Consider the following 25,304-nt stretch of genomic DNA (forward strand, 5'->3'; position numbering starts at 1 on the left):
CATCGCCGTACCTCTTGGGGGTTATAAGAAGCACCCTTTCGAGTATTAACACTGGTGGCCATCGATCAACTTGAGTCATGCAATCATGCGGCATCGATGTTATCGGGAATGGAGGAGATCCAGGATTTTGGCCCGGAATTTTGAAAAGAGCACAGGGAAGGGTACAGACTTACATTTTCCATAAATATAAATAAATTTAAACATATAAACTAATTAGAAGATAAGATGACTGATTTTATATGGAACCGAATTGTTGATTGCATTCATCGCTCTTCTTTTTTTGCAGTGCGTAATTATTACGTGGGCACAACAGGAATGCGGCGGTTATGGTGAAAAGTCAATGAGCCAAAAAAAAAGGAATGATAGGAAGTATTAATAATAATTCTTTTAGTCTTACATACTTTCTTCTTTCGTGTATCGTTCTTTCTGGATGCCATTTTTAAAAGAGATCCGGCGAACAATATTATTCTACCTCTATATGTGGGAATCGACAGAATATTAATGGGTCAACTACAATTGAACAATCAGGAAACTGAAATTCATCAGAACTTTTTTTTTTTTGTTTTTTATAAAGAACCATTGATAACTATATGTTTAGATTATAATACAGTATAAAGAAATAGAGCAAAAGAAATTTGAAGAAAGCAAAAATAATGCAACAGAAAATAATAGTATAAAAGAAAAGACCAAGAAATGAAATATTAAGAAGCAATAATTTTCCAGAAATTATTTAAAAGAAAAGAAATTGAAAATAAGATATTTTGAGGGGTTGAATAGCAATCACAATATCAATGAAGATAAGGCCAATCCAATCATACTGAAGATGCTGACTCCTGAATAAACATTAGCATTGTTCAGTGACTCAGTAGATGCCGAACTAGAAGATGTGGAAGATGAGCTGCTATTGGTAGAAGTGGATAATGATGTAGCAGTTGATGTGCTAGATGCAGAAGTAGTGGATTCCGAAGCTGCTGAAGCAGAAGTAGTAGCAGTTTCAGTAGAAGAACTAGCAGCAGCAGTAGTAGTAGTGATAGAAGATACGGCAGAAGAAATAGAGGAGGAAGCGTTTTCCCTTTTGCTGATTGATCCAGACACCCAATCTCCCAAATCTTTAGGATAAGTGACTTTAACGTTACCGGAAGTGGTAATGGAGTCCCCAGAAGTGATTACTTCGACATTTCCATTGGATGATTGATAAAATTTACCTCCAGTATAATCTTGAATTGTGATACTCTGTAAATAAGTGCTGTGCTTAGTGTTACCAGTGCTGGCTGTACTTTCAATCATGAAGTTAACGGTATCTGGAGTGGTTGGCCAGTTAGCAATATCGATAGGATTAGTTAATTGGTCTTTGAACATCACTTTTTCAATTTGATCATCGACAAGCCAGGTGATCTTTTCCGAAGTCCATTCCATACTATACTTGTGGAATTCTTGGCTCAAATCTTTGTAAGTTTCTATGATGTCCTTATCGGCATGGGTACCGTTATAAGAGCCGATGATTTGGGTAGGTTTGGCACCGCTGATAAGCAATCCAAGACCAGATTTCGCAGCACTTAATTTAAAAGAGGTGATGACTTCACCAGCGGCAACTTTGGCAACCCAATCACAACGACCGTACCACATCACGAATTCAGAGGTGATGATCGAGGCCTTACCGGCATCTTCGATGGTAAGAACCGCCTGAGACAGGTCGGTAGACGCTTGAGGACCAGTACGGGAGAAAACTTTCCAAATGGATGGTGTGTCAACATTGTTGAATTTGAAAGTGGTGGCAGTAGTGGTTCCAAGACCAACGGCTTCTCCAGTGAAATCACTGGATGCGGACACAATAGTGAGGAGTGAGAGGACTATGAGTTTGAACGTGGTGGAAATCATTGTTATTATATCTATATATAAATAAATATCTTTCTTTCTTGTTATTGTTATTCTGATAGAGAATCAATAATATGATATGGAAAAAGTAAGTTAGAAAGAGGCAGGAATTTTGAAGATTTTATATCGGAGTGGAATCTTGGCCTTCCTTCATGTTGGCAAAAATTCTGCGTTGCACAAATGTATTATGCAGAAAAGGTCCTTGGAATTGGGTTCTAAAAAGAATGCCGATTTAGCGAGCCGTTCGCATATACATTCCCCGAGGCTTGCGAATATAAATAGTAATAATATCATTGGCTATAATATTTTTATTACATATTTTAGAAATATAGTTGTCTTTTTAGGATTTCAATGGTGGATGAGGGAAAAAAAAAATTGAATATAGAGATAGACAACAAGTGGGGGAAAAATGGCCAAAGCTTTGATGCGACCTAAATCATGCTAAATTGGCAAATCTCATTGGAATGAAAGAATTTCCCCAAAAATACCATATTTGGTAAATATCGATGGGGTTAGTCTGAAAATAACTTCCAAAAATAGCATACTGCGGTGGTGACTACACTCTGGGAAGAATTTTACCATTTCTAGAACCGCAGCAAAGAGAAGAAAGGGGAAAACAAAAATATCAGAAGATTGTTAGAATTCTACAGGTCTACAGAGTACTTCAATATATATAAAGACGAAACAAACGCACTCACGTATAATAAGAAACACTTTAGATAATAAAGTTAAATATAAGGACAGTAGTACAGACCCCCCAACATGGCTGTAAGCTCAGGATGGTTCATTACTTATATATGCAACATATGAAAATCAGTGAAATAACTACCTAAAGTTACAATTTGCCCCTCTGTGTAAGGTTGCAGTGTCCAATTATATGGTCTTACCAAAAGTGCAATCAATCATGTGTGTATTAGAATATAAATAAAAGAAGAAAATGAAAAGAAAACAATGAGAAGAAGAAAAGAATAGAATTAGTCCACTTTTTCACAGAACGACCAGTTAGAAAAGTGAACTATGGATGAATGTAAAATATTTGCATTGAATAATAATACCCTTTTTCACATCATTTCGATATCCGTATCATCAGTATATAGGACTTGCGCCATCTTGATGTAACTATTTTCGATATCATAAAACACATACGCACTTCTCAAAACCACGTCACCCAAAATATAAATATCTTCATCGCTATCCATGACCCCAAGAATACACTCACTGCTAGAAAGGCTAAACACTAAATCAGAAAATGGAACTGTAATGGTGAGATTATCATCAAACGATAATTTGAGATCGGCACCAGTAGCATCACAAGATATCACGTACCCACCAAGAATAGCGGAGTAGGTACCGCCATAATAATTCCCGATAGATTCGGTAATGGCGGTTGGAGCATAGAACAAAGTCGTACCAGAATCCAAAAGGGCAGGATAGCTAGTCGAAGCAAAAGTTTCTGAATCGGCATTGGAAACTCCATTTAAGTTCACAAAGAATGCCACCGGTTCTGAAGTAGTATCACCAGCATCATCGACATCTTGAATTGCCAAAGTCCCCAAATTTCCCAGGTATTTAGCATGATCAATCGCCCCAAACAACACTTCACCACTGTCGGCATCTGTTGATCCCAAATAAAGAGAATAGCAAACAGAATTGATGTACCCTTGGTTTTTCAACATCACCGGGAAGTTATCATAAGTAAATCCTTGAGCAGCCTCGTTACCAATCATTCCAATTCCAAATACCCCCTGCCCGGCGGTTTGTATGGTGGCGTCTCCGAATTCCATTTGGGTGATGGAAACATCACCCAAAGTTAAAGTATCAGTAACCCAATTCCCAGTGGCCAGAGAGCCATCGCCATAAGTAATGGAGAACCCAGCTTTTTTGAACTGGTAAGTGGATGACGCAATAGACGAGTAAGTGCCATAATCACTTTGAGTACCGTATCCTGGAACCCAAAGATCGGAAGAGCCAGTATCAAGATCGACTTCGATGGTCTGTCCAGGAGTACCGAGAAGAATGGTGGCAATGTACATTGAGTATTCATTTTCGATGGAGACGGCCACTCCTGAGGAAGTTGCCGATGAGGTATCATAAGTGTTGGAAGCGGATGAGCCAGAATAACTACTAGATGAGCTAGTTTTGGAGGTGAATGTAGACGAAGAAGCAGAAGCCTTCGAGGTGAATACAGACAAAGAAGCTGTAGAAGTCTTCAAGGTGGTATCAGAAATAATACCAGATGAGCTACTTTTGGAGATGGATGCAGAAAAAGAAGCCGCAGAAGTCTTTAAGGTAGTGTCAGAAATGATATTGGTAGAAAGCGTTGATGACAAAGCCAATGATGAGTAACTAGGTCCGGAATTTGGAGTGGTCCCCTCTGCTGTGATAGAAATAAGTGGTGCAACAGTTTCTGTACTTCTTGTGTGAGCATCTGGCAGAATTAATTCAGAAACTAGATCACTAAAATCTAAAAATGACATTGTTTCCAGGCTAGTTTCTGGTGAAAACATAGATTCGGGGAGCAAATCATCGGCACCATAAGTTACAGCAGCAGCAGAAATATCAGATGTCAAAGCAGAAGCAACATAGTCTTGTTGACGAAATTTACGACGTCTGTTTCTGAGGATTTTATTGGGAATATTATCCATGGTTTTAATCTTGGATTCATCAATTCTGGTAACTTGAAATGCGATCTTGATTGGGCCGGCTGATAATAATGATGAGGAAGTATTGTGCTCAGCAGCAGCAGCAGCAGCAGCAGCAGAGCCCAAGTACCCCAAAAGTAGAAGCATTGAGGATAAATTTAAGGTAGATACCATTTTTGAAATTGGAATATACTAGAATACTACTGTACTGATTAACGATGGAACCTTGTTGGAATATTATGGGGGGTATCACTATTTTTTTTTTGATTCAAGGACTGAAGAAGAATATTGTTACCACTAGATGATATATCAATATTTCAGTAGTCTAAATAAGCAAGCACAAGCAAAGTAGAATGGGTATCACTGGTCGTTTATGATATGATTATCGGCAGAACTGGCTCATATAACAACTAATCTGAAGTGTCTTTTCCAAAAAAGAAAATCAACAAACACACAACTTTTGTTAATATACAAAAAAAAAAAAGTAAATAACGAACTATTTTGATCAATTCAGGAACGAGGTATAATTTTATTTATACTTTTTCAAAAAATCTGTCAGGGTTTAAATAGACGGTAATTAATTCTTCTCAGGTACAGTCAGTCTGTGCAGATCTGAAAAGCATTCGACACACAACTTTAAGGTACGTCATTCTCTTTGCTTATTTTTACACCGACTCAAGACAAAGAATTCAAACGAATCAGTAACAATACGGAAGATAAGTATACGGGTGTTCATGATACGTTTGAAAGCCGACAAGAAGACTTTAAAGTAAGTTGATGTCAGGATAGTCTGCACAAAAGGCTTTCTGAGACTTATTTTGTTTTTGATTTTTTTCAAGTCTTTCCAAATTAGTACATGGGCTTATCCAAAAACGACTAATTCTATTACTTAATTCTTCAACAAAACACATATGTAATAGCATTAATACTAACATGGGCAACGCGCACAAAAAATCAGGACGTACATCCAATTTGTCGCGCCTGCAAGGATTGATGGTCGTGTCAGCATGTATACTGATATATCCAGAGACACGGGTTATGGAGTTTTTTGTAGATTTGAAAATCTTTGTACAAACTTACTCTTACAATCAATACAATATAAGGAACCACCGACAGAAAAAAAGAAAAAGTGTAGAATAAAAGAAGTCCGTGGACAAGAACAGCTCCGTTTCAAACTTACGGTCTCTCTGGGTCTGGGAAAAGTTACCACAAATTACTTCATTAATCAAAGACATTATTAGTTCGCTATAATACATCACCATTTGGAAAAAAAAAAAAAAAAAAAAAAAAACTATCCCCAGACGGTCTAATCACTTCTTTTGGAAAATCTTGGTCATTCCATCAACAGTATTATTCAATGTCGTCTCGACATAATTCTTCTTAATTTCCAACGCCCTGATTTCTTCTTTCAAGTCCTTATTTTCTTTAGTCAATTCTTCGATATAGTCTTCCCCCTTCATTGTCACAAATGCTTTACCAACACCTTTCCAGACTTTTTCATGGACGAGTTTCTTAGTTTTCTCGTCGCAAAGTTCGTCTATGGTCAATTCATTGAGTTTAATATTGTTGGTGCGTCGCTGTAATTGAACATTCACCATCTGGTACTCTGCCTGGTTCTTTTGAAGTGATAAATTCATCTCCGAAAGGAGCTATGTAAAGTGTTAGTAAGTCGTCTCCTTTTTATTGTTCTGTTCATAAGTATTGGTCGGGTTGCGATAATTATCTGATTGAGGTATTGGTAAGATCCTAATGATTTGGGATAGGTATTGTGCGAAGGCAAGCTTCATTCCTGAGCAAAGAAATAGAGCTTTCTCTCCTGTCTTGACCATTATTGTGAGGCGCATCAAATAATATCACAAATAACACAATATCCTGAATCTACCCTTCTCCTGAAACTCAAAAGACTGTATATTTCAGGCTCATAAAAAGTTAATCTTGAAACCTACTTTTTGCAATGCTTCGGGATTCATTGACATGATCAGTGATATTTGTGTGAATACTGAGGTAAATTTTCAAAACTTATGTATTAGAGGAATGTGATTGATAAGTACACCCTTAACTTCGATAAAGGTAACTTGTATATAAGAGTTCTGACTGTCACTACTGATGTTGTTAACTGGAGAAAGTGAAAAAAATCAAACGCTGCAGTTCATAGTTACCCGACGCAAAATACAGTGGTGGCGAATCTTCGGCATTGGGAGAAAATCAACTGAAGAACGACAGGCAAGAAGACTCTGAGTCCTATATACCTAATTGTTATTACCAAAAAGCGTACCACAAAATTGCTTCCTTTGTGTCGAATTGAAGACTTGGATTTGCTATTTGTCTTTTTTTTTTTTTTTATTCTCCTAACTTTTTTTTTTGGGTGCTTCTTAAAATAAAAAAACTGGTGATTGCAAATCAACTTCCATAATGTTACCCATAAACCTCCACAATCCCGCCATGAAGCTGGTCTCAATTTCAATGTTGGAAGGGGTTTCTAAAAAATTAGTTGCCTCCAAGCTAGTATCAAATATTACAAAAAATGGAGCGCTTGTTAATAAAAGAAGTTATTCGAATAATTCCTTGGTTGCTTCTCCAGGTATTGCCTTTAACCCACCAAAGCTCTTCTTTAACAACCCTTATGACCTCAAATCCTTCTATCCTAAATCTTCACTTTTGAGAAGATCTCTTTCATCCACAACAAGTGTCTCCGCTGGTCCAACTATTAATGGAGGGAATCACTCCATCCTTGCCCAGAAAGAGCAGCAAGCGAATGCCAACCTCGGCAACCCCGACTTACAAGCAGACTTCTATAGATCCTTGATTACTTCAAACTATCCTGATATTGTGATTTCCAGATTCGAATCTCCGAACATTGCTTCAAATAATGAATGTTTACAAATTTATGCCCAGGCTTTGGAAATGATTGGTAATCATGCGAAGGCCGCTGCTGTCAGAAACTCCGGCTTGGGAAATAACGCCGCCAACTTTGTTAATGGTGCCCCTGGTGTGGGTGGATTTGGTCTTAGCATGACCGGAACTAAAATTCAGCCTATTCATGTGATTGTCGATGAATCCTTTTTGACTATTTTTTTGAAAAGCATCAGGTGGATCCTTCCTATTGCAGTTTTTAGTTTCATTGCTTACGAAGTTTACTCAGGATTGGGTGATGCCGGAGGAATAATCAGATCTGAGTTTGAAGGATCTAAGACCCTTGAAGTGGCCAAGAGTGATGTCAGATTCTCGGATGTTAAAGGATGTGATGAATCCAAGGCCGAATTAGAAGAAATTGTCGAGTTCCTTAAGGATCCTTCAAGATTCACTAGCCTCGGTGGTAAAATGTGCAAAGGGATCCTTCTTACTGGTCCACCTGGTACCGGTAAAACCTTGTTAGCCCGTGCGGTTGCCGGTGAAGCTGGGGTTCCATTCCTTTTTGTTTCTGGTTCTGAATTTGATGAAATGTACGTTGGTGTCGGTGCCCGTCGTGTTCGTGATTTGTTCACCCAAGCAAAGGAAAGATCTCCTTGTATTATCTTCATTGATGAATTGGATGCTGTTGGCTCAAAACGTCATTCTAAAGACGCTGCCCATATGAGACAAACTCTTAATCAACTTTTGGTTGAATTAGATGGATTTCAACAAAACTCTGGAGTCATTGTCATTGGTGCCACTAATTTCCCTGAAAGTTTGGATAAGGCTTTGACTCGTCCTGGTCGTTTTGATAAACTTGTGACTGTTCCTTTGCCAGATATTCGTGGTCGTACTGAAATTTTGAAGCATTACGTTTCGAAAATTGAACTTTCTCCATCGGTTGATGTGTCTTTAATTGCTCGTGGTACTACTGGTATGCTGGGTGCTGAACTTTCCTCACTTGTCAACCAAGCTGCCGTCCATGCATCTCGTCAAAACGCCCTTTGTGTTGATTTGTCTCATTTGGAATGGGCAAAAGATAAGATTATGATGGGTGCTGAACGTAAATCTATGGTTATGACTGAAGAAACTCGTATGGCCACCGCCTATCATGAAGCTGGACATGCTCTTATGGCCATGTATACACCGGATGCTTTCCCATTATACAAGGCTACCATTTTACCAAGAGGTCAGGCGTTGGGTATCACTTTTATGTTACCAGAGACTGATCAGATTGATTCCACCAGAAAGCAATACTTGGCAAGAATGGATGTTGCTATGGGCGGTAAAATTGCTGAAGAATTGATTTTTGGATTGGATGGGGTCACTTCTGGTTGTGGCAGTGATTTACAAAATGCCACTAGTGTTGCTAAAAATATGGTGATGTATGCTGGTATGGCTACTAAATTAGGACCAGTTCAACTTTCTGGTGATATCGGTTCTTGGTCTCAACGAACTAGAGAAAAAGCTGAAGATGAAATCATTGACTTGCTTAAACAAAGTGAATCTAGAGCGAGAAAGGTGTTAATTGAAAAGAAGATCGAATTAGAAAGATTATCATTGGCGCTTATGCAATATGAAACTTTGAACAAGGAGGAAATGGCCAAAGTGATTAAAGGCGAGGTTATTGATAAGGAGAAAGTGTTTACTGATGAAGAATTTATCTTGAAATTACCACATAAGAGAAAGAAGATCGGCGAAGGGGTTGTTAGTGTTGGTGATGTTGCCATGGCCACCAGTGATAATAAGGGAAAACCTGTTAATATTGGTGATAAAAAAAGTGAAAAGTGCGATGACAATAATAATGGCAACGATCCAGACAAACCGGAACCTGTTAGAGTATAATGATTTCTTTTTTGTTTTCTTTTTGTGGCCAATATTTTCTTTTTTGACCTAGTGTATATAATAGTTATTCCTGATCTCGTGTGATCTCATTTTCTTTTTACCTTTTCTTTTTTTGCCATCCTCTCATCTAAAACTTATTTTTATTAAATTGTACTATTTTTATGAAGAACTCTTAGGCATGTCATAAGCTATTTATTTTTATAGTCAGATATCTCCCAAAATGTTCATATATGCTACTGACCTTATGCTATTATTTTATCTTTCTCTTCCAACTGTACGTTAAAATCAAGTTGATTAAAATTAGAAATTATTAATTGTTGCTGGTGTACTTGTAGTTTATTATTATTAGATATAGAGAATATTATAAAATAATGGCATTCAAGGGTCTGATAATTATATCAAATAGGCCCAAGATTGTATACGTATTCACGTGACACACTCAAATTTTTGAAAAACTTTTTCCCAAAAAGCATTTCGAATCTTCAATTCGCAATATGTTACCAGGAGAGAAGTATTATATTTATTGATAGTTATCTGAAAATTTTACTACAAACTTAGTTGGTTAAAAGAATCGAAGCAAATCGGAACCTTTAACTAATAGTTCACAGTTATATCAACAGAGAAAAGCTGGAAATATTCAATAAAATTTAATAATTTTCAACTATCAATTATCACAAATCCAAAACACACAACAATAATAAAATAGTCACATAATGTCAGCAGGCCGTGCCACTCGCAACTTAACTCATATACTATCCATTCTGTCTCCTTCAAACAAGGCTTCGATCATAAAACTTCCACCATTGATCACTGATGTGTCATTGACTTTCAAAAAGAAAAACTCAGATGGGCATATGGGGATCCGGAAATTCTGGCAAAACTACTTACCGACCATCAAGTTTTATAACCAAAGTTTGCCAATGAATGTGACCCGTATTACTTTGAATGAAATCGACACAAAAAAAGCTAGGGGTGTCAAGGACCTTCCAGTCGATTCGGAAGAGGCCAAGAAATTGGAAAGCGACATCAAATTGTTGGCTAAATGTCCTGCTAAGATAACCATTAGTTATCAAGGTGGTAAATCTGTCGAATTGGACTGTAAATGGAAAAGATCAGAAATCATTTTGGAAGAATTCACAAAGCTCACCAAGGCTGTGCCGGTAGCTGAAGAAGAAATCTTCAAATTTGGTGAGTCGCAATGAGAGAATACAATTTATGTTTGGAAAAAAAAATAAAAAAATAAAAAAATAAAAAAATAAAAAAAGATATAAACACGACTTTGATTAAATAGCATTAATATTATTCTAGAAAGGTCTCTCAAAGGAATGATGATGTGGAAGATATTCTAGCTGGTAAATGGAGATGAAAAAGGGACATGTTCATGTTATTTTTTCTTTTTTTGGTCTCTGAAGTGCCTTATACTTTGTTTCAAATATCATTGGTAAATAGTGTGAAACAGAAGTCATCTATTATGGATACAGTACGAGTTTTGTGTTGATCTTTTTTTTTTTTTTTATCATAGAAAGAATTGAATGTAAAATACTTGTGAATAGAACAGTTAGTTGATGTTTGTTGGTCTTTGTTAATATCCAACGATTGTAATCTTCACTTGCAAATGATGTATCATAGGATTTCAATTGGTTTTTTTTTTTTTGTCTGATTCTGTTCAAGCAATTGCTGGAGAACACAAAATGCATACTCTACAATAGCCTTGTGAAACAAATCATAAAAATGGATTAATAATTATATATACAGGACATAAACTAACGTAACATATGACAGCTCTTCTATAACATTTTCAAGCCGCATAATGAGCGATTAAACAGTATCAAATCAGCCCCTGCAATTATTTGACAGACTGAGAAAACACCGCTTTGATTCTCAAATTTTTGCCAATAATAATATTGGTTTTGATGATAATTATAATAATAATATCGATAATAGTAATAAAACTTCAGTAATTTTTTCAAGGTTTTATTTTATTTTAATTTTTTTTGTTGTTTTTTATCTTTTCTTCTTTGAGTGGTATTCCATCTTGATTAATCTTAACCACATACATCCATGCCTCCTTCTCTCTTGAAACACCCACTTAGATGACCTTTGGTGCCAAAGTTGCGATTTTACTAAACTCTTTCTTGACTTCTTTAGCGACAGCTCCACTGATTCTAGTACCAATCACATCCTGGTTGTTCTTGTTAATCAAAACACATGCATTGTCATCGAACTTGATCCATGATCCATCTGGTCTTCTAAAGTTTTGCTTCTGTCTGACAACCACAGCATGAACAATATCCCCTTTCTTAACCCGATTAGCGTTTGTGGCCCCAGTGATGACGGAAGTTAAAGGTCTAGCCTTCTGAACAACAACGACAATCTTATCGCCTAACTGCGCGTGGTTCTTAGGCGACTTCCTGAGTACCTTGATACATTCTGCAAGTTGTGCCCCACTGTTGTCGATGACATTAAGCATAGATTTCAAGTAAATCATTTTGTGTGTCCGTGTATATGTATATTCTTCTATCCTAATATCTCATTCTCTCCCTTTCCATCAAAATTTTTCAAGTGGGTTTTTTTCCAAAGAAAAAAAAAAGGGCTGTCTCTCCACACGTGACAAAAGCTTTTTGCCAATAAAATCAGGAGAATCCCAAAGGACCACCATCACCATTTGTTCAGTTGTTGGGAGTGATCTAAAAAGGATCCAGTTGAAAATGAAATTCCCTAATTTGCGCTCGATATTCTCATCTTTTAGAACAGAAGAAGAGGAGACAAAATACTCCAGAAGAGCCGTAAGTTCTTTTTTTATTGTAGTTTGTTTGTTTGATGTTGTTTTTTTTTGGTGGATGATTATCTATCTAAATAAGCACTGTCGTTAATTCATGTTACTAACCACTGCAATAAACAGTTTTTTAATTTCTTAGGGTTTTTGGGCACTTGTGTTTTGTTTTCGTTCTTCTCGCAAAAGTTATCTATCAAATATGACGGTTGATACGTTGATTCCCAGCAGAATCATCAAACTTACATCCTTCGTACGTCAATGATATTCTCTATATTACGATGATGATGATATTGACATCTGGTTTATCTATTGTTGTGGCCTACTAATGTGCACTTTTAAGGTCTGGTAGTTGCTGGTTATTATGGCTGGTGTATTGGTGTGACCCCAGAGTTGCGACCCAGAAAAATTCCCGTCTCCGCTTGCCCATATCTCATCTCATCTCATCTTATTGATCATTTTTACACAATAATTGCGCTTTCTTCGCATATTCCCTTCTTGTGTTCCCAGATCTAATTGATTAGCTTCTTTTTTTTCTCTTCCAGAACTAGCGCCTGGTGATTTTTATTTTCATCATCCATTATTGTTCTCAGTACTAATTGCATCCTGAGCTGTATTTCTTGATATATGTTTATTATCACTGTGCAATGAGTTGATGTAAAATAACAGGAATAAAAGAAAATCAAAAACAATGTGGTGGACATCTCTTTTTCGACCAACCGAGGAGGATATTTGGTCAAAAACTGAATCTTCTACAGTTTTGTCAAATACATCAATGTCTGAGTCGCCCCTTTCAACTAACCTAGAAAAAGAATATGATCACGAGTACGATTATGAATCTTTACCTGAAGGATCTTCTCTTCTTGCTCAATTAACTGCTGGGGCATTTGCCGGGATATTAGAGCATACCGTGATGTATCCAGTTGACGTTATCAAGACAAGAAATCAGGTTTATCTTGAACAAAAACCTCCTCCTGCTCCCACGGGATCGAATTACTTGAAATCAACCCTAAAACCATCAGGGTCAATAGGAATAATCCCAGCGTCCACCAAAAACCTTCTTTTTCACAAGTCAGGAATCATACCCACTCTCCACAAAATATCTACCACCGAAGGGCCCGCTGCTCTTTGGAGAGGAGTATCCCTGGTACTTGTTGGAGCTGGCCCTGCCCATGCCGTATATTTCACAGTTTTTGAGTATGTCAAAACTACACTAGTATCATATTTTGGAAAAGATGGTTTGCCAGGAAAAAGATCATTTATTGTTACCCATGAAAATCATCCGTTGATCGCGAGTATTGGTGGAATTGCTGCAACGACTGCCAGTGATTTCTTCATGACCCCTTTTGATATTTTAAAACAAAGAATGCAAATTGGAAAATCTTTGGAGATAAGGACTCCTCCAGAGAATTCTCCGATCGCTGTAAAAAGATCACCCCGGACCCCGCTCTTACATACTGTTCGTTCCATCATCAAACATGAGGGCCCATTGACATTTTGGGTGTCATATCCTGCGACATTGTTGTTGAACATTCCCAGTGCTGCATTGAATTTTGGAGTGTATGAGTATGTGTCTCTTATTTTGCGTCCTATTCTTGATCCCATAGTGGCTGGTAAATTCAAATCGGGTGATTCTTCCAAAGGTAACAGTTCAAAGGAGCACAAACATCTATATAATCCACTCCTTCATTGTGTCAGTGGGACTTTTGCCGGAGTTGTATCTTCTGCGCTTACAAACCCGTTGGATGTTGTGAAAACTTTTCTTCAAACACAGTATCTTTCTTCCGATCCAAATATTAGGGCGATTCATCGACGATGGTGGACAGTGGTCAAATTCTTGAGTGAGAAAGAAAATGGTGGATACAGAAATTTTGCTAGAGGACTAAGAGCGAGAATAGTGGTTTGTGCTCCGGGTATTGGTGTCAGCTGGGTAGGTTATGAAATGGCAAAGTGGTTCCTAACTTAAATAGTTCGTGGTTGAGGTTAGAAAGATTCGAAGGACTTAGAAGTCAATTATCAGGCCCCCTTATGGGCAGTGACTTTCGTGATTTTATAACTGGATCTTTTTTTTTTCTGGCAGTATTGCATATTGTAGTTTTGAATTTTCTGCTATCTTCCCCTCAAGTGTGTCACTTAGATATCATTAATGATGAGGTTACATCAACCAAAAAGAATATATTTGAAATTATTCTTTAGCTAGTGCTATTCCCTTTTGCTGAACTTCTAATCCAAAATTTGTAAAAAAAATGGTGAAGACTTTGTATAATTTTTTTTTTCTAGGAAGTAAAATTTACAGCGTAATTTTGCGTCATACAAGCAATAGTATGTTTCTGAAATTCAAGTAAATAGAAAATGCTAGCACAAATTGTTCTATAGAACTTTGAGTTTGGAGGGAGGTGATTCCTTGCTGATGATCAGGAGTTTTCAGAGAACTAAATCAAAATAAAGAAATGAAAGAAAATAAAAGAGAATGAATATCATATCTCAAGTTGAATATTCTGTTTTACACTATATTGTGCCCAGGTGAACTTCCCCCCAAAAACCGCACCTTTTGATGTTGCCCAGAAATATTTTATGTGTGGCTCTTGGAATGCGGTGTAATGGAGAAAAAAAATCTCCTCAACCACACCATAACGAAGAGAGTTTTATTTTTTATCATTTCATTTTATACTCTTAGTAATTATAACTTAAATTTTGTTAGCTTTTTACCAAGCTAATTTTGGTAGCTAAAGCATCAATGATAGAAAAGAATAGCTACAATGTTTGATCGGACGCCATTCATGATCACTTGGCTAGTCCGTGCATAACACCGACAACCCGGAATATCGTACTTGGAAATAGCACTTAGAGGCCCACTCCTATTTCTAGGCTAGAAACTTGAATATTCCAAGAGTTTTATGTGCCCTCCGAAGGCTTTGACCAAGGAGGCTCAATTCAATGAAGATATCTGAGTGATGAGATATATAAAAAAGTCGATGTTGGGTATTTTGAATGTATAGTTCTATTCTTAATAATTTTTTATTATCACTCATCTTCTCTTTTTTCAATTCTCACTTCTCCTTTTTATTTACTTCCTATAATATGAAATTCTCTTCTTCTGTTCTTCTTTCAGTACTTGCCACTCTTTCCTCCAGTGCCTTAGCTGCCCCAACTAAACAGGTTCCTCTTAAGATTGATTTCAGTGTTGAACGTTCTTCTAAGGCCCCAAAATCTGGAATTCTTGCCAGAGTTGCAGCATCTGGCGTTGCTCTTGAGCTTGAAAACCAATATTCGATGTATATTGCTGAAATCGAACTCGGTACTCCAGTACAAAAGGTCAGAGTTGATGTCGATACTGGCTCTTCCGACCTTTGGGTTCCAGGTGCCGGCACCTCCAGTTCTTATGGTACTTACGATAACAGCAAGTCTTCCACTTACTCTAAAGTCAAGGATGGTTTTTCTATTTCTTATGGTGATGGCTCCAATGCCAAGGGTAACTGGGCCAATGAAACTATGACTTTAGGTGGTGTTACTGTCACCGATTTCATGTTTGGTGATGCTACCACACAAACAGCCGGTGAAGGTGTTTTCGGTATTGGTATGATTGGAAATGAAGCCTCTGCTTGGGGATCTTCTGGGTTCACCTATGATAACTTCCCAGTGCAATTGAAAAACCAAGGGTTTATCAACAATATCGGCTACTCTTTATACTTGAACTCCCTTAGTGCTGACTCTGGTTCCGTTTTATTCGGTGCCATTGACAAAGCTAAATACTCCGGAGATTTGAAGACTTTGAAATTAGTTTCTATCGATGATTCTGGCTCCAAAGTAGATTCTCCAGTCGCCTTCTTTGTTGAATTAGACAGCATCACCGCTGGTGGCAAACCGCTTGCTAGTAAATCTTATCCAGCTTTGTTGGACTCTGGTACTACCTTGATCTATGCGCCATCAGCCATTGCTGAAGCCATTGGTTCCAAGTACGGTGAATACAGTCAAAGTTACGGTGGTTACGCTACCAGCTGTTCTACTAAGGGTGATGACTTTAGCTTCACCTTCGAAGACAAAACCATCACCGTTCCTTGGGAAGACTTGTTGTTCAAGGTTGATGACTCTGGCAAAGAATGTTTAGTTGGTGTTCTCTCCTCTGGTTCTGAATATTACATTTTGGGGGATGGTTTCTTGAGATCTTCTTACATTTATTATGATTTAGAAAACAACGAAGTTCAAATCGGTCAAGCTAAATATACTGAGGACTCAGATATTCAATTAGTTTAAGTCATTTTCCAAGTGATATTAACTTTCGCTAATTTTCTTGAGGATATATGTCCTCTTTTTATTTTCAGTTCTTTTATTTTCAGTTCTTTTATTTTCAGTTCTTTTATTTTTACTGATATTTTCCTTGATGATCTTTTAATTCTTCCATTCAACATTATTCTACCAATTAGTTTTCAAATAAACACTATATCTCTTCGAATACCAAAAAAGAAAAATTGTATGTAAACCCATCCTCCATAACCATTTATATCTTTTAAATTATTCTTTTATGGACAAACACCGCCTTCCTGACCCTAATAATTCTAGAGAATCACAATTTATAATCCATGTTCGTCAAAATCCGTCCCAAACATCATCCGCACCCGTGACGGCACCCGCCTGATGCTTTTTTTTCTTCCTTATCTCTCATATCTCTAAAACCTTTTTTTGACATTTAAATTGAACCATCGCTGGCAATTTTAGGCACATACTAAAAGATAAACACACTCCACAGCTTTTTTTTGTTCTGTTTGCTTTTCCTTCTGCTAAGTGCTGCTTTATACTCGTCTCATTTATGCTCATCCAGAAAGATAGTAACTCGCTGGAGAACACGGATCTCTTAGTCCGCACAACGACCAATAATAATAATAGCTATATGACTGGTGACCTCGAATCTGGGAGACGAATGTCTGCCACTTCTTCAGGCTCGTCTACATTTTATGGAAAACACTCTGGCTCCACCAACCCTACCAGAAACAAGGTTGTTTATAATCGCACTATTTGGGGCAAAAAATACCAATTAACCCTCCATCAACTTCAATATCTCACCTTCGTGCTCATTGGAGTTGCTCTCCTTTGGCCTTGGAATTGTTTCCTTTCGGCCAGTGAATACTATACCACAAGATTCACGAAGACCAATGGTGAAAGCTATGCAAGAATATACTCTTCAACGATGATGTCTGTATCTACAATTGCTCAGCTTGCCTTTAATTACTATCTTTCTGAGCGTCAGAATGGCGCCAACTACTATAAGAGATTTATCAGTGGTCAAGTCGTTAATAGTTTGATTTTTTTGATCATGGCAGGCTCCTGTGTTGCTTTCTTGGGTATTAAACCAGGTCCATTTTTTGCGTTATTGATGGTAATGATCTTGGGAAGTTCTCTCTGTTGTTGCAGCTCTCAGAATGGTTCCATGGCTATTGTTAACATTTATGGACCATTGTATGCCCAAGGATTGATGGTGGGTCAAGCAATTGCCGGGGTTTTGCCGCTGATTTCTCTCATTGCTTCAATAATAATTGTTGGTGAAAAACCACAAGTTGAACATGTGGAAAAAAATTATGGGGTTATGACATATTATTTGACTAGTACAGTAGTTTCATGTTTATCTTTGGTTGGGTTTTTAGCCTTCATCTACAAGTACGCATTTGAGGGCCCAAGTATAGAGGATCACGATGATCACCATCATTACGTTCAATTGGTTGATGAATCAGGAGATGTAGACAATCAATTAATCGAGGAAAACGAAGAAGAGTTTTTAGCAAGAGATGAAGAAGGTCATCATAATAACTCGCAGCATGTTCCATTTAGCTATCTTTTCTCCAAACTTAATTCTATTGTGATTACCTTGGTACTTGTGTTTGTGGTATCTTTAATTTTCCCAGTATTTGCGTCCAATATTGAATCAGTGAATAAGCCAGCAGGTGAAGATATCAGCAATGGCATTCATTTCAGTAATTCAAATATTTTCATTCCATTGGCCTTTATGGTTTGGAATATTGGAGATTTGGTTGGTCGTGTGGTTTGCGGGTATGAGTTTTTCCAAATTCACAATGAGAAGGCCATGTTGATATATTCTATTGCCAGAAGTTTATTCATTCCATTTCTCTTTATGTGTAACCTTAATGACAGTGCCTCGTCATCTAATAATCACGGTTCACCTCTCTTGAATTCGGATGTGGTTTACTTGTTCATTCAATTTATGTACGGTGCTACAAATGGGCATTTATGCTCCAATTGCTTTATGAATGTTGGTCCTAAGTTCACTAAAGATCAAGAAAAAAAGGCTGCTGGTGGTTTCACTACCGTATTTTTAAGTATTGGATTGGCAGTGGGTAGCGTTTGTAGCTACATTTTTGTTGCATTAATTGGATAAGTAATAACTAAGTCCAAAAAAAAAAATAGAAAAGAAAGGCTTCCGTTGCTTTTCAATACCATTCAGGGTAGGCTAGCGCGTATTTCAATTGGAAAAAATTTGAGGAACTTTTATATTTGGAGAAGAGGGGAGCAAAAAGAATTTCTCAACAAAAGCTTGTCATTTTAGCTATTATTGATTTTTTATATTTTATTTCATTTTTTCCTTAGCTGCATTCAATCATGATTATGTTTTGTTTTTGTGTTTCAGATTATTATTATTTTTTAGCAAACTTTTCAATTTGTGGCTCTACGTTATTGTGGGGGTTCCGAGGATTACTTCATTTTTCATCTTTTATAGATCAGATAAAGTTACAAGAACAAATGATTATTTTCTCATTCTAGAACAATTTTTTTTTTTGTGAATTCTGGAGACGTTTTGGCGGTTTTCCATCTGATTCCCATGTAAAGAAAATAGAACTTTTCTGATGAAGTGGACATATTTTTGACAATGTATCTTTTCAGATTTCAGATCTTAATAGACTTATTACAAAACAAAACAAAATATTCTGAAAAATTTTGGATTTAAACTTCAGGAGAGATATATTGCATAGACATTGTCTGTTGAAGGAAACAGAATTGAAGAAAAATTTATTCTAAAAAAGGTAAAAAGAAATAAAAATGAATGGTAAAAAAAAAAATCTAAATTATCAAATCTAAATTATCAAATCAAAAACAAGCAAGAACTGAAGACTACTGAAAAAGCCAACAAAAATCCGCTAAACCCCTTAGCTGGAGCAGATCCAACGAGATCGGCGATAGAGGCATTAGAAGAATTGGAGCTGGCAGATTGAATAGCGTAACTAGATGAGGAATATTCTAAAGTAGAAGCAGTGGCATCTAGAGTTGATGCATGGCTGGTAGTGGATGTGTGCTTCGTGGTAGATGTGGTGGCATCTGTAGTTGCTTCTGATGACTTGACAGTAGAAGCAGTGACAGCTAAAGTCGCTTTTGAAGAACTAGTAACGGTAGTATCTGATTTTGTAGTAGCAGAAGTGCTATGTGATGTACTGGTTGAAGCAGATTTGGTGGAACTGGTGGTGATCGCGCTAATTGTAGTACCATAAGCATCAAGGGTAGATTTGGAACTTTGTGTAGTACTAGTACTAGAAGCAGAAACACTGTGGGAGGTGGTACTAAAAGTGGTAGAAGAACCAGAAGTTTTCAGAGCACTAGAAGTAGTACTAGAAGTAGACTTTTCTTCAGCAGTCAATGGGCAATAAGTAGTGTACAGAGTAACCACATCATCAACTGTCTTGGTGATAACGGCAACACCGGTAGTAATGGTTGAGCCGCTGGAAGTGATCACAGTGGTAGCACTTGCCTTAACAGTGGAAGAAGTGGTAGAGGAGCTGGAAGAGCTGGAAGAGGTAGTACCAGAAGACTTTTCTTCAGCAGTCAATGGGCAATAAGTAGTGTACAGAGTAACCACATCATCAACTGTCTTGGTGATAACGGCAACACCGGTAGTAATGGTTGAGCCGCTGGAAGTGATCACAGTGGTAGCACTTGCCTTAACAGTGGAAGAAGTGGTAGAGGAGCTGGAAGAGCTGGAAGAGGTAGTACCAGAAGACTTTTCTTCAGCAGTCAATGGGCAATAAGTAGTGTACAGAGTAACCACATCATCAACTGTCTTGGTGATAACGGCAACACCGGTAGTAATGGTTGAGCCGCTGGAAGTGATCACAGTGGTAGCACTTGCCTTAACAGTGGAAGAAGTGGTAGAGGAGCTGGAAGAGCTGGAAGAGGTAGTACCAGAAGACTTTTCTTCAGCAGTCAATGGGCAATAAGTAGTGTACAGAGTAACCACATTATCAACAGTTTTGGTAACAACAGCAACACCGGTAGTAATGGTTGAGCCGCTGGAAGTGATCACAGTGGTAGCACTTGCCTTAACAGTGGAAGAAGTGGTAGAGGAGCTGGAAGAGCTGGAAGAGCTGGAAGAGGTAGTACTAGAAGACTTTTCTTCAGCAGTCAATGGGCAATAAGTAGTGTACAGAGTAATCACATTATCAACAGTTTTGGTAACAACAGCAACACCGGTAGTAATGGTTGATCCACTAGAAGTGATTACGGTGGTAGAGCTTGCCTTAATAGTGGAAGAAGTAGTGGAACTTGATTTTGCTGTGGAAGAAGCTTTCGTGGTACTGGTACTGGAAGTAGCACTGGAAGTAGATTTTTCTTCAGCAGTCAATGGGCAATAAGTAGTGTACAGAGTCACCACATCATCAACTGTCTTGGTGATAACGGCAACACCGGTAGTAATGGTTGATCCACTAGAAGTGATTACGGTGGTAGAGCTTGCCTTAATAGTGGAAGAAGTAGTGGAACTTGATTTTGCAGTGGAAGAAGTAGCGGAACTTTTCTTGACAGTCGAAGAAGTGGTAGAACTTGTCTTGGCGGTGGAAGAAGTTTTCGTGGTACTGTGAGAGGTGGTACTGGAAGTAGCACTGGAAGATTTCGATTTTTCTTCGGCAGTCAAAGGGCAATAAGTAGTGTACTCAGTAATCACATTGTCAACTGTTTTGGTAAAAACGCCGACACCTGTTGTAATAGTTGAGCCACTAGAAGTAATGACAGTGGTGGAACTTGCTTTGGCAGTGGAAGAAGCCGTGGAGGTGGCTTTAGATGATGAAGTCGTTGAGGTGGCTTTAGATGATGAAGTCGTTGAGGTGGCTTTAGATGATGAAGTTGTGGAAGTTTTACTGTAAGGGTTTGTGGTCAAAGTTTGAAGACCAAGAGAGTTTGTAGAAACTGAGATAAAAGAAACAGCAGAGTTATTTTCAACCTCAATTTCATCGGCATCATAATCACTCTTCGAAGTCATTTCCTTTAAATAGGCAGTCACGTCACTACCGGTTGAGGATCCAGATATATCCTCAACTCTGAAATTTAATGTAGATGGTACATTATACGGATACAAAGCAGCAAAAGTTGTATTCTTCTTATCATAAGCAAGGGAACCAATAACTTTTCCATCGAACAAATATTTCACAGAAACATCGTCCCATTCGATGGTATATTCATGGAAGCTCTCCGATAACGTCACACCAGTGTCATAACGGGCAATTTCATAAGTGGAAAAAAACGCAAGTACCTCGGTTGGACTATAACCAGAAACCTCGATTCCTAAAACTGTATGAGCAGAAGACACTTTGAAAGAAGTCAAACTGTAGCCCGCAGCTGGTTGGTAAAAGGCAGAATGACTCCCGTATAAGACATCGAATTTTGAAGTAATGGTAGAACTTGACCCTGAAGTGTTTTTCATGGTTAAGGCAGTACCGTTCTTTACACGTACTGGGGCATCGCCGCCGCCAGTTGAAGCATGACTGAACCTTGAGTCGAATTGGTTTTCCGAGGCATCACTTGAGAAATCAAGATAAATGGTGTCATTTGTTCCAACACTAGCCACGGTGGATGAAGAGACCGATGAAATGCAGAGTGCGAGTATTAAAGATAATAGCGAATGAATCATCTCTGGATGCTTTAATATTTTCTCAACCAAGGATATACAGAGAAAAGAAAAGAGAAATAATATTCACTTCATTGCAAATTGTAGATATTATCGAACATTATATATATTTCCCGGATATTAGTAGAGTTTCTCATTACCACAAAATTGCTGCGCAGTCTGAAACCTTTAATGCGCATGATATTGAAAATGCTGTCGCAGATTTTTTTTTGGGAGCGGCGAATAGTAACTTATATAGTATGGGACTTATCTATTTATAAACAGCAGGAAAAGCCTGATAGTGTCACTGGAAAAGCAATAAGCTGATAGTGGGTAAGCCATCTAAATGATCTTTATTCTTATTGTCTGTGAATGCCTCCTTTTGTTTCGCTAAGCAAATAGGAACCATGTAAGCCGAGTTTTTTTTTTTGCACTTATGTTTTATTTTATATGAAAGAAGGATGAGTGGATACACGTCAAGTTTTGGGTTAATAAATTCAACCCGGGTTGGTCTCTGTCTATTTTTGGTTTATTTAACCCCATACATACATATCTCTTTTATGTAACTCTAGAATATAATAGATCTCATTTTGAAGCAAAGCTCCTTCGAGATGTTGAAGCATACAAAGTGTAAACGAAGGTTAGTATTAAAATATCATGGCATTATTGTAAATTGAGCGTTACGATTATGATCATGAAAAGAAAGAAACTGAAACCCAATAAAGAGAAATTACCATATAATTTTTTTTAACAGTTTCTTCTTTCTTCGTTTGAAAATTACCAAATAATGTAGTAGTATTGTGTTCTTCCTTATAGAGAAATAGTACATTCGAAATTGTCAATTGTTTCCTATTTGAAATTTGATAGGGTATAATTAAAGAACGTATATCTAGAATATCATTTTAGAATATCATTTTAGAATATCATTCTAGAATAACACTAAAAATGGCTTTCATGACATTTTATTGAAAGTGATTAAATTATTTAACTCATAAATATCAAAAATGATCATGCCAGAACACTCCAGTAATCCAATGGAGAGGAAAACAGGTGAAAGAACTTCATCATGCAATGGCACATTCATGCCACTGAATAAAAACGCGAGGTGCTTGGAAATCTACAGTAAGATAATATGAGGATACTGGAAATTAAATTCCCTTTCCTGTTTTTATTTGACCAATTTTCGTACAACGGTTTTAACAGAATAAGGCACGATATGTCGCGTCAGGATAATGTACTGGCAACTTGCGAGGCAGATAAGATATGTCAACTCAAAATAATCCACTGAATAAAAATATTTTAGAATCTTTTCTATTCCTTATTTTCTGGTTTTCCATATGGAAATGGAAATAGAACTAAGATTTATGGATCATATTCCCATCGAAAAATAATTGAACCCTGGAATTAGTTTTGAGGTTGTCGCAGCTATTTCTGTACCAAATTTGGGGTGTTTCAGCAGCGGGATAGTGTGCATAAGTCAAATACATCTATATGGATAAATAAATTTGGGGGATATCATGACATATTTTATCAATATATATATATATATATACATTTCCTCTCCGCTAAGTAATTCATGAAATCCAAGCAATCATTAAATGATGATCTTTCAACAGTGTCTTAGTGCCTTATTGGCCTTCTCCATAGCTTCCGCTTATTTGGACTTTGGCGTTGGAACAACAGATTTATTGTACTTCGAGCTCAGCAAATCCACATCTCCTTTCAGCTCCTTGTTCACTTCCAACTCAAGCATCTCTCCGGTGCTTCAAGAAGCAGATGTTCAACTATCAATCAATGATGTTGGATCTTCAAGTTCTGCAAGCATCACCTCCAAGTTCAATATTCTTTATGGCGAGGCAACCGCAATCTTTCAAGCAGCAAAAGGTGACACCTCAACAAGCTTCCTGATTAAGGGATCTAATACAGAAATGACCATCGAAGTTCTGGGTAATGACCCAAAAAAAGTGGTAGCTATTTTAGGTGGAAAGACCTTAGCCTCTTATAATACCAACGTCGACATGACTGAAGACTTCCATGAATACACCATTGATTTCACCCCAACTGAAATGTACTTTGCTGTTGACGATACTATCATTACCAGTGTATCTTCCGGTGAATCCAACTATCCTAATTATGATCCCGCAAGTTTAAATTTTGTCATCATTGACCAATCGGGATCAGCGACAGATGATCAAGTTAGTGGATACCTTAGGGAATTTAAAGTGATTGATAGTAGCGGAGGTTACTGTTTTACTGGTGATAAGGGCAAGCCAGCTAGTATTGGTACTAATACTCTTTGCAGCTACGGATCTACCACCAGCACCAATACCTTGAAGTTGAACACTTACACTGCTTCAGCTACTATGTCGCCTTCTAGCACGAAATCAACAACGATCAAAGTATCTACTACCACCAGCCATAGCTCTACAAGCTCCAGTACCAAAAAGACTATTTCCACCTCAGCGTCTCACTCAATGTCTCACTCCAATAAAACATCCACAACTTCTCAATCCCATACCATAACCACGGATTCTCAAACTAATGGCACAACCTCCACTTCATTGACTAAATCAACTATTACGTCAACGTCCGGTTATGAAAATTCGACTAGAACTAGTTTGAAAAATTCAACCATTATTTCTGGAACCACTTATGGAAATACATCGATTTCAAAAACTTCTGCAAAACTGACCAGCACAGATTATGTTGAGGATGATTCTACAATTATTAGAACAGTCACATCATGTGAACATGAAACTTGCTCGAAAGCAGAAGTTACTACTGTTCTATCAGACTATGTTGCTTTAAGTACCTTATCCGTTCATTCCACCACTCACGTTAAAGTCACAGTGACTTCATACAATTCATATCCAGTCACCGTTGTCGTCACAAAGACTTCAAGCACAGAATCTCAAGACACGTCCTCAAGCCAATCAGCAGAAGAGAGTTCCAAAACCTTGGAGGCAACAGATTCCACTATACTGGGTTCACTGACTGTGTCTCTATCTGTTGCTTCAGTAATTACCAAAGAAAGTTCCCATACCTCAACCACTGATTCTACTGCGAGGGTCTCTCTGGGTCATACTACCAAATCAGAAACTGATACGAAACACTCATTGGCAGCTACGGAGTCTATCTCAGCTTCTTCAAGTAGTTCTTCAGCGCATATCAATGATACCTCTATTTATATTGGTGCTGGGATGGCCCCTAAATATATTGGCAGTACTTTTACCATGGTGATCACATTTATTATTTCTTTCTTTTATATGATTTAGAAAATTTTAGAAATTCCCATGGTGTTATATTTGATATCCTTTTTTTTTTTTTTTGTTCTTGCTTTTATTCACTCCTTTATTTAGATTGTTTATAGAAAATAATATAATATATTTTTTGAATCTCG

General features: G+C 37.5%; 11 protein-coding genes across 11 annotated transcripts; 6 read left to right on the plus strand and 5 right to left on the minus strand. All coding sequences in view use genetic code 12, as the record gives it.

Moving 5' to 3' along the window:
* Positions 1–780: 780 nt before the first annotated feature.
* Positions 781–1,878, minus strand: DASC09_058220 (uncharacterized protein; the record flags this gene model as incomplete). Its single annotated transcript, XM_064999406.1, has 1 exon — positions 781–1,878. One exon carries the CDS (start codon positions 1,876–1,878, stop codon positions 781–783), a length of 1,098 nt encoding a protein of 365 aa, XP_064855478.1.
* A 1,058-nt stretch (positions 1,879–2,936) lies between these two features.
* DASC09_058230 (pepsin-like aspartic protease) lies at positions 2,937–4,691 on the minus strand (the record flags this gene model as incomplete). Its single annotated transcript, XM_064999407.1, has 1 exon — positions 2,937–4,691. One exon carries the CDS (start codon positions 4,689–4,691, stop codon positions 2,937–2,939), a length of 1,755 nt encoding a protein of 584 aa, XP_064855479.1.
* A 1,136-nt stretch (positions 4,692–5,827) lies between these two features.
* On the minus strand, positions 5,828–6,493 carry PFD1 (prefolding complex chaperone subunit; the record flags this gene model as incomplete). The annotated part of the gene is made up of 2 exons (XM_064999408.1): positions 5,828–6,166; positions 6,464–6,493. 2 exons carry the CDS (start codon positions 6,491–6,493, stop codon positions 5,828–5,830), a joined length of 369 nt encoding a protein of 122 aa, XP_064855480.1.
* A 436-nt stretch (positions 6,494–6,929) lies between these two features.
* Positions 6,930–9,254, plus strand: YME1 (i-AAA protease YME1; the record flags this gene model as incomplete). Its single annotated transcript, XM_064999409.1, has 1 exon — positions 6,930–9,254. One exon carries the CDS (start codon positions 6,930–6,932, stop codon positions 9,252–9,254), a length of 2,325 nt encoding a protein of 774 aa, XP_064855481.1.
* Positions 9,255–9,967: 713 nt separating this feature from the next.
* On the plus strand, positions 9,968–10,456 carry MRP49 (mitochondrial 54S ribosomal protein mL61 MRP49; the record flags this gene model as incomplete). The annotated part of the gene is made up of 1 exon (XM_064999410.1): positions 9,968–10,456. The coding sequence occupies one exon, from the start codon at positions 9,968–9,970 to the stop codon at positions 10,454–10,456; it is 489 nt and encodes a 162-aa protein (XP_064855482.1).
* An 887-nt stretch (positions 10,457–11,343) lies between these two features.
* On the minus strand, positions 11,344–11,742 carry MRPL38 (mitochondrial 54S ribosomal protein uL14m MRPL38; the record flags this gene model as incomplete). Its single annotated transcript, XM_064999411.1, has 1 exon — positions 11,344–11,742. One exon carries the CDS (start codon positions 11,740–11,742, stop codon positions 11,344–11,346), a length of 399 nt encoding a protein of 132 aa, XP_064855483.1.
* Positions 11,743–12,718: 976 nt separating this feature from the next.
* On the plus strand, positions 12,719–13,993 carry DASC09_058280 (uncharacterized protein; the record flags this gene model as incomplete). The annotated part of the gene is made up of 1 exon (XM_064999412.1): positions 12,719–13,993. The coding sequence occupies one exon, from the start codon at positions 12,719–12,721 to the stop codon at positions 13,991–13,993; it is 1,275 nt and encodes a 424-aa protein (XP_064855484.1).
* Positions 13,994–15,108: 1,115 nt separating this feature from the next.
* On the plus strand, positions 15,109–16,281 carry DASC09_058290 (pepsin-like aspartic protease; the record flags this gene model as incomplete). The annotated part of the gene is made up of 1 exon (XM_064999413.1): positions 15,109–16,281. The coding sequence occupies one exon, from the start codon at positions 15,109–15,111 to the stop codon at positions 16,279–16,281; it is 1,173 nt and encodes a 390-aa protein (XP_064855485.1).
* Positions 16,282–16,834: 553 nt separating this feature from the next.
* FUN26 (nucleoside transmembrane transporter FUN26) lies at positions 16,835–18,415 on the plus strand (the record flags this gene model as incomplete). Its single annotated transcript, XM_064999414.1, has 1 exon — positions 16,835–18,415. One exon carries the CDS (start codon positions 16,835–16,837, stop codon positions 18,413–18,415), a length of 1,581 nt encoding a protein of 526 aa, XP_064855486.1.
* Positions 18,416–19,117: 702 nt separating this feature from the next.
* Positions 19,118–21,928, minus strand: DASC09_058310 (uncharacterized protein; the record flags this gene model as incomplete). The annotated part of the gene is made up of 1 exon (XM_064999415.1): positions 19,118–21,928. One exon carries the CDS (start codon positions 21,926–21,928, stop codon positions 19,118–19,120), a length of 2,811 nt encoding a protein of 936 aa, XP_064855487.1.
* A 1,577-nt stretch (positions 21,929–23,505) lies between these two features.
* On the plus strand, positions 23,506–25,179 carry DASC09_058320 (uncharacterized protein; the record flags this gene model as incomplete). The annotated part of the gene is made up of 1 exon (XM_064999416.1): positions 23,506–25,179. One exon carries the CDS (start codon positions 23,506–23,508, stop codon positions 25,177–25,179), a length of 1,674 nt encoding a protein of 557 aa, XP_064855488.1.
* Between the last annotated feature and the right edge of the window lie 125 nt (positions 25,180–25,304).

The sequence above is a fragment of the Saccharomycopsis crataegensis genome (assembly GCF_037102585.1).
Source record: "Saccharomycopsis crataegensis DNA, jcf7180000000098, whole genome shotgun sequence".
Lineage (NCBI taxonomy): Eukaryota > Fungi > Ascomycota > Saccharomycetes > Ascoideales > Saccharomycopsidaceae > Saccharomycopsis > Saccharomycopsis crataegensis.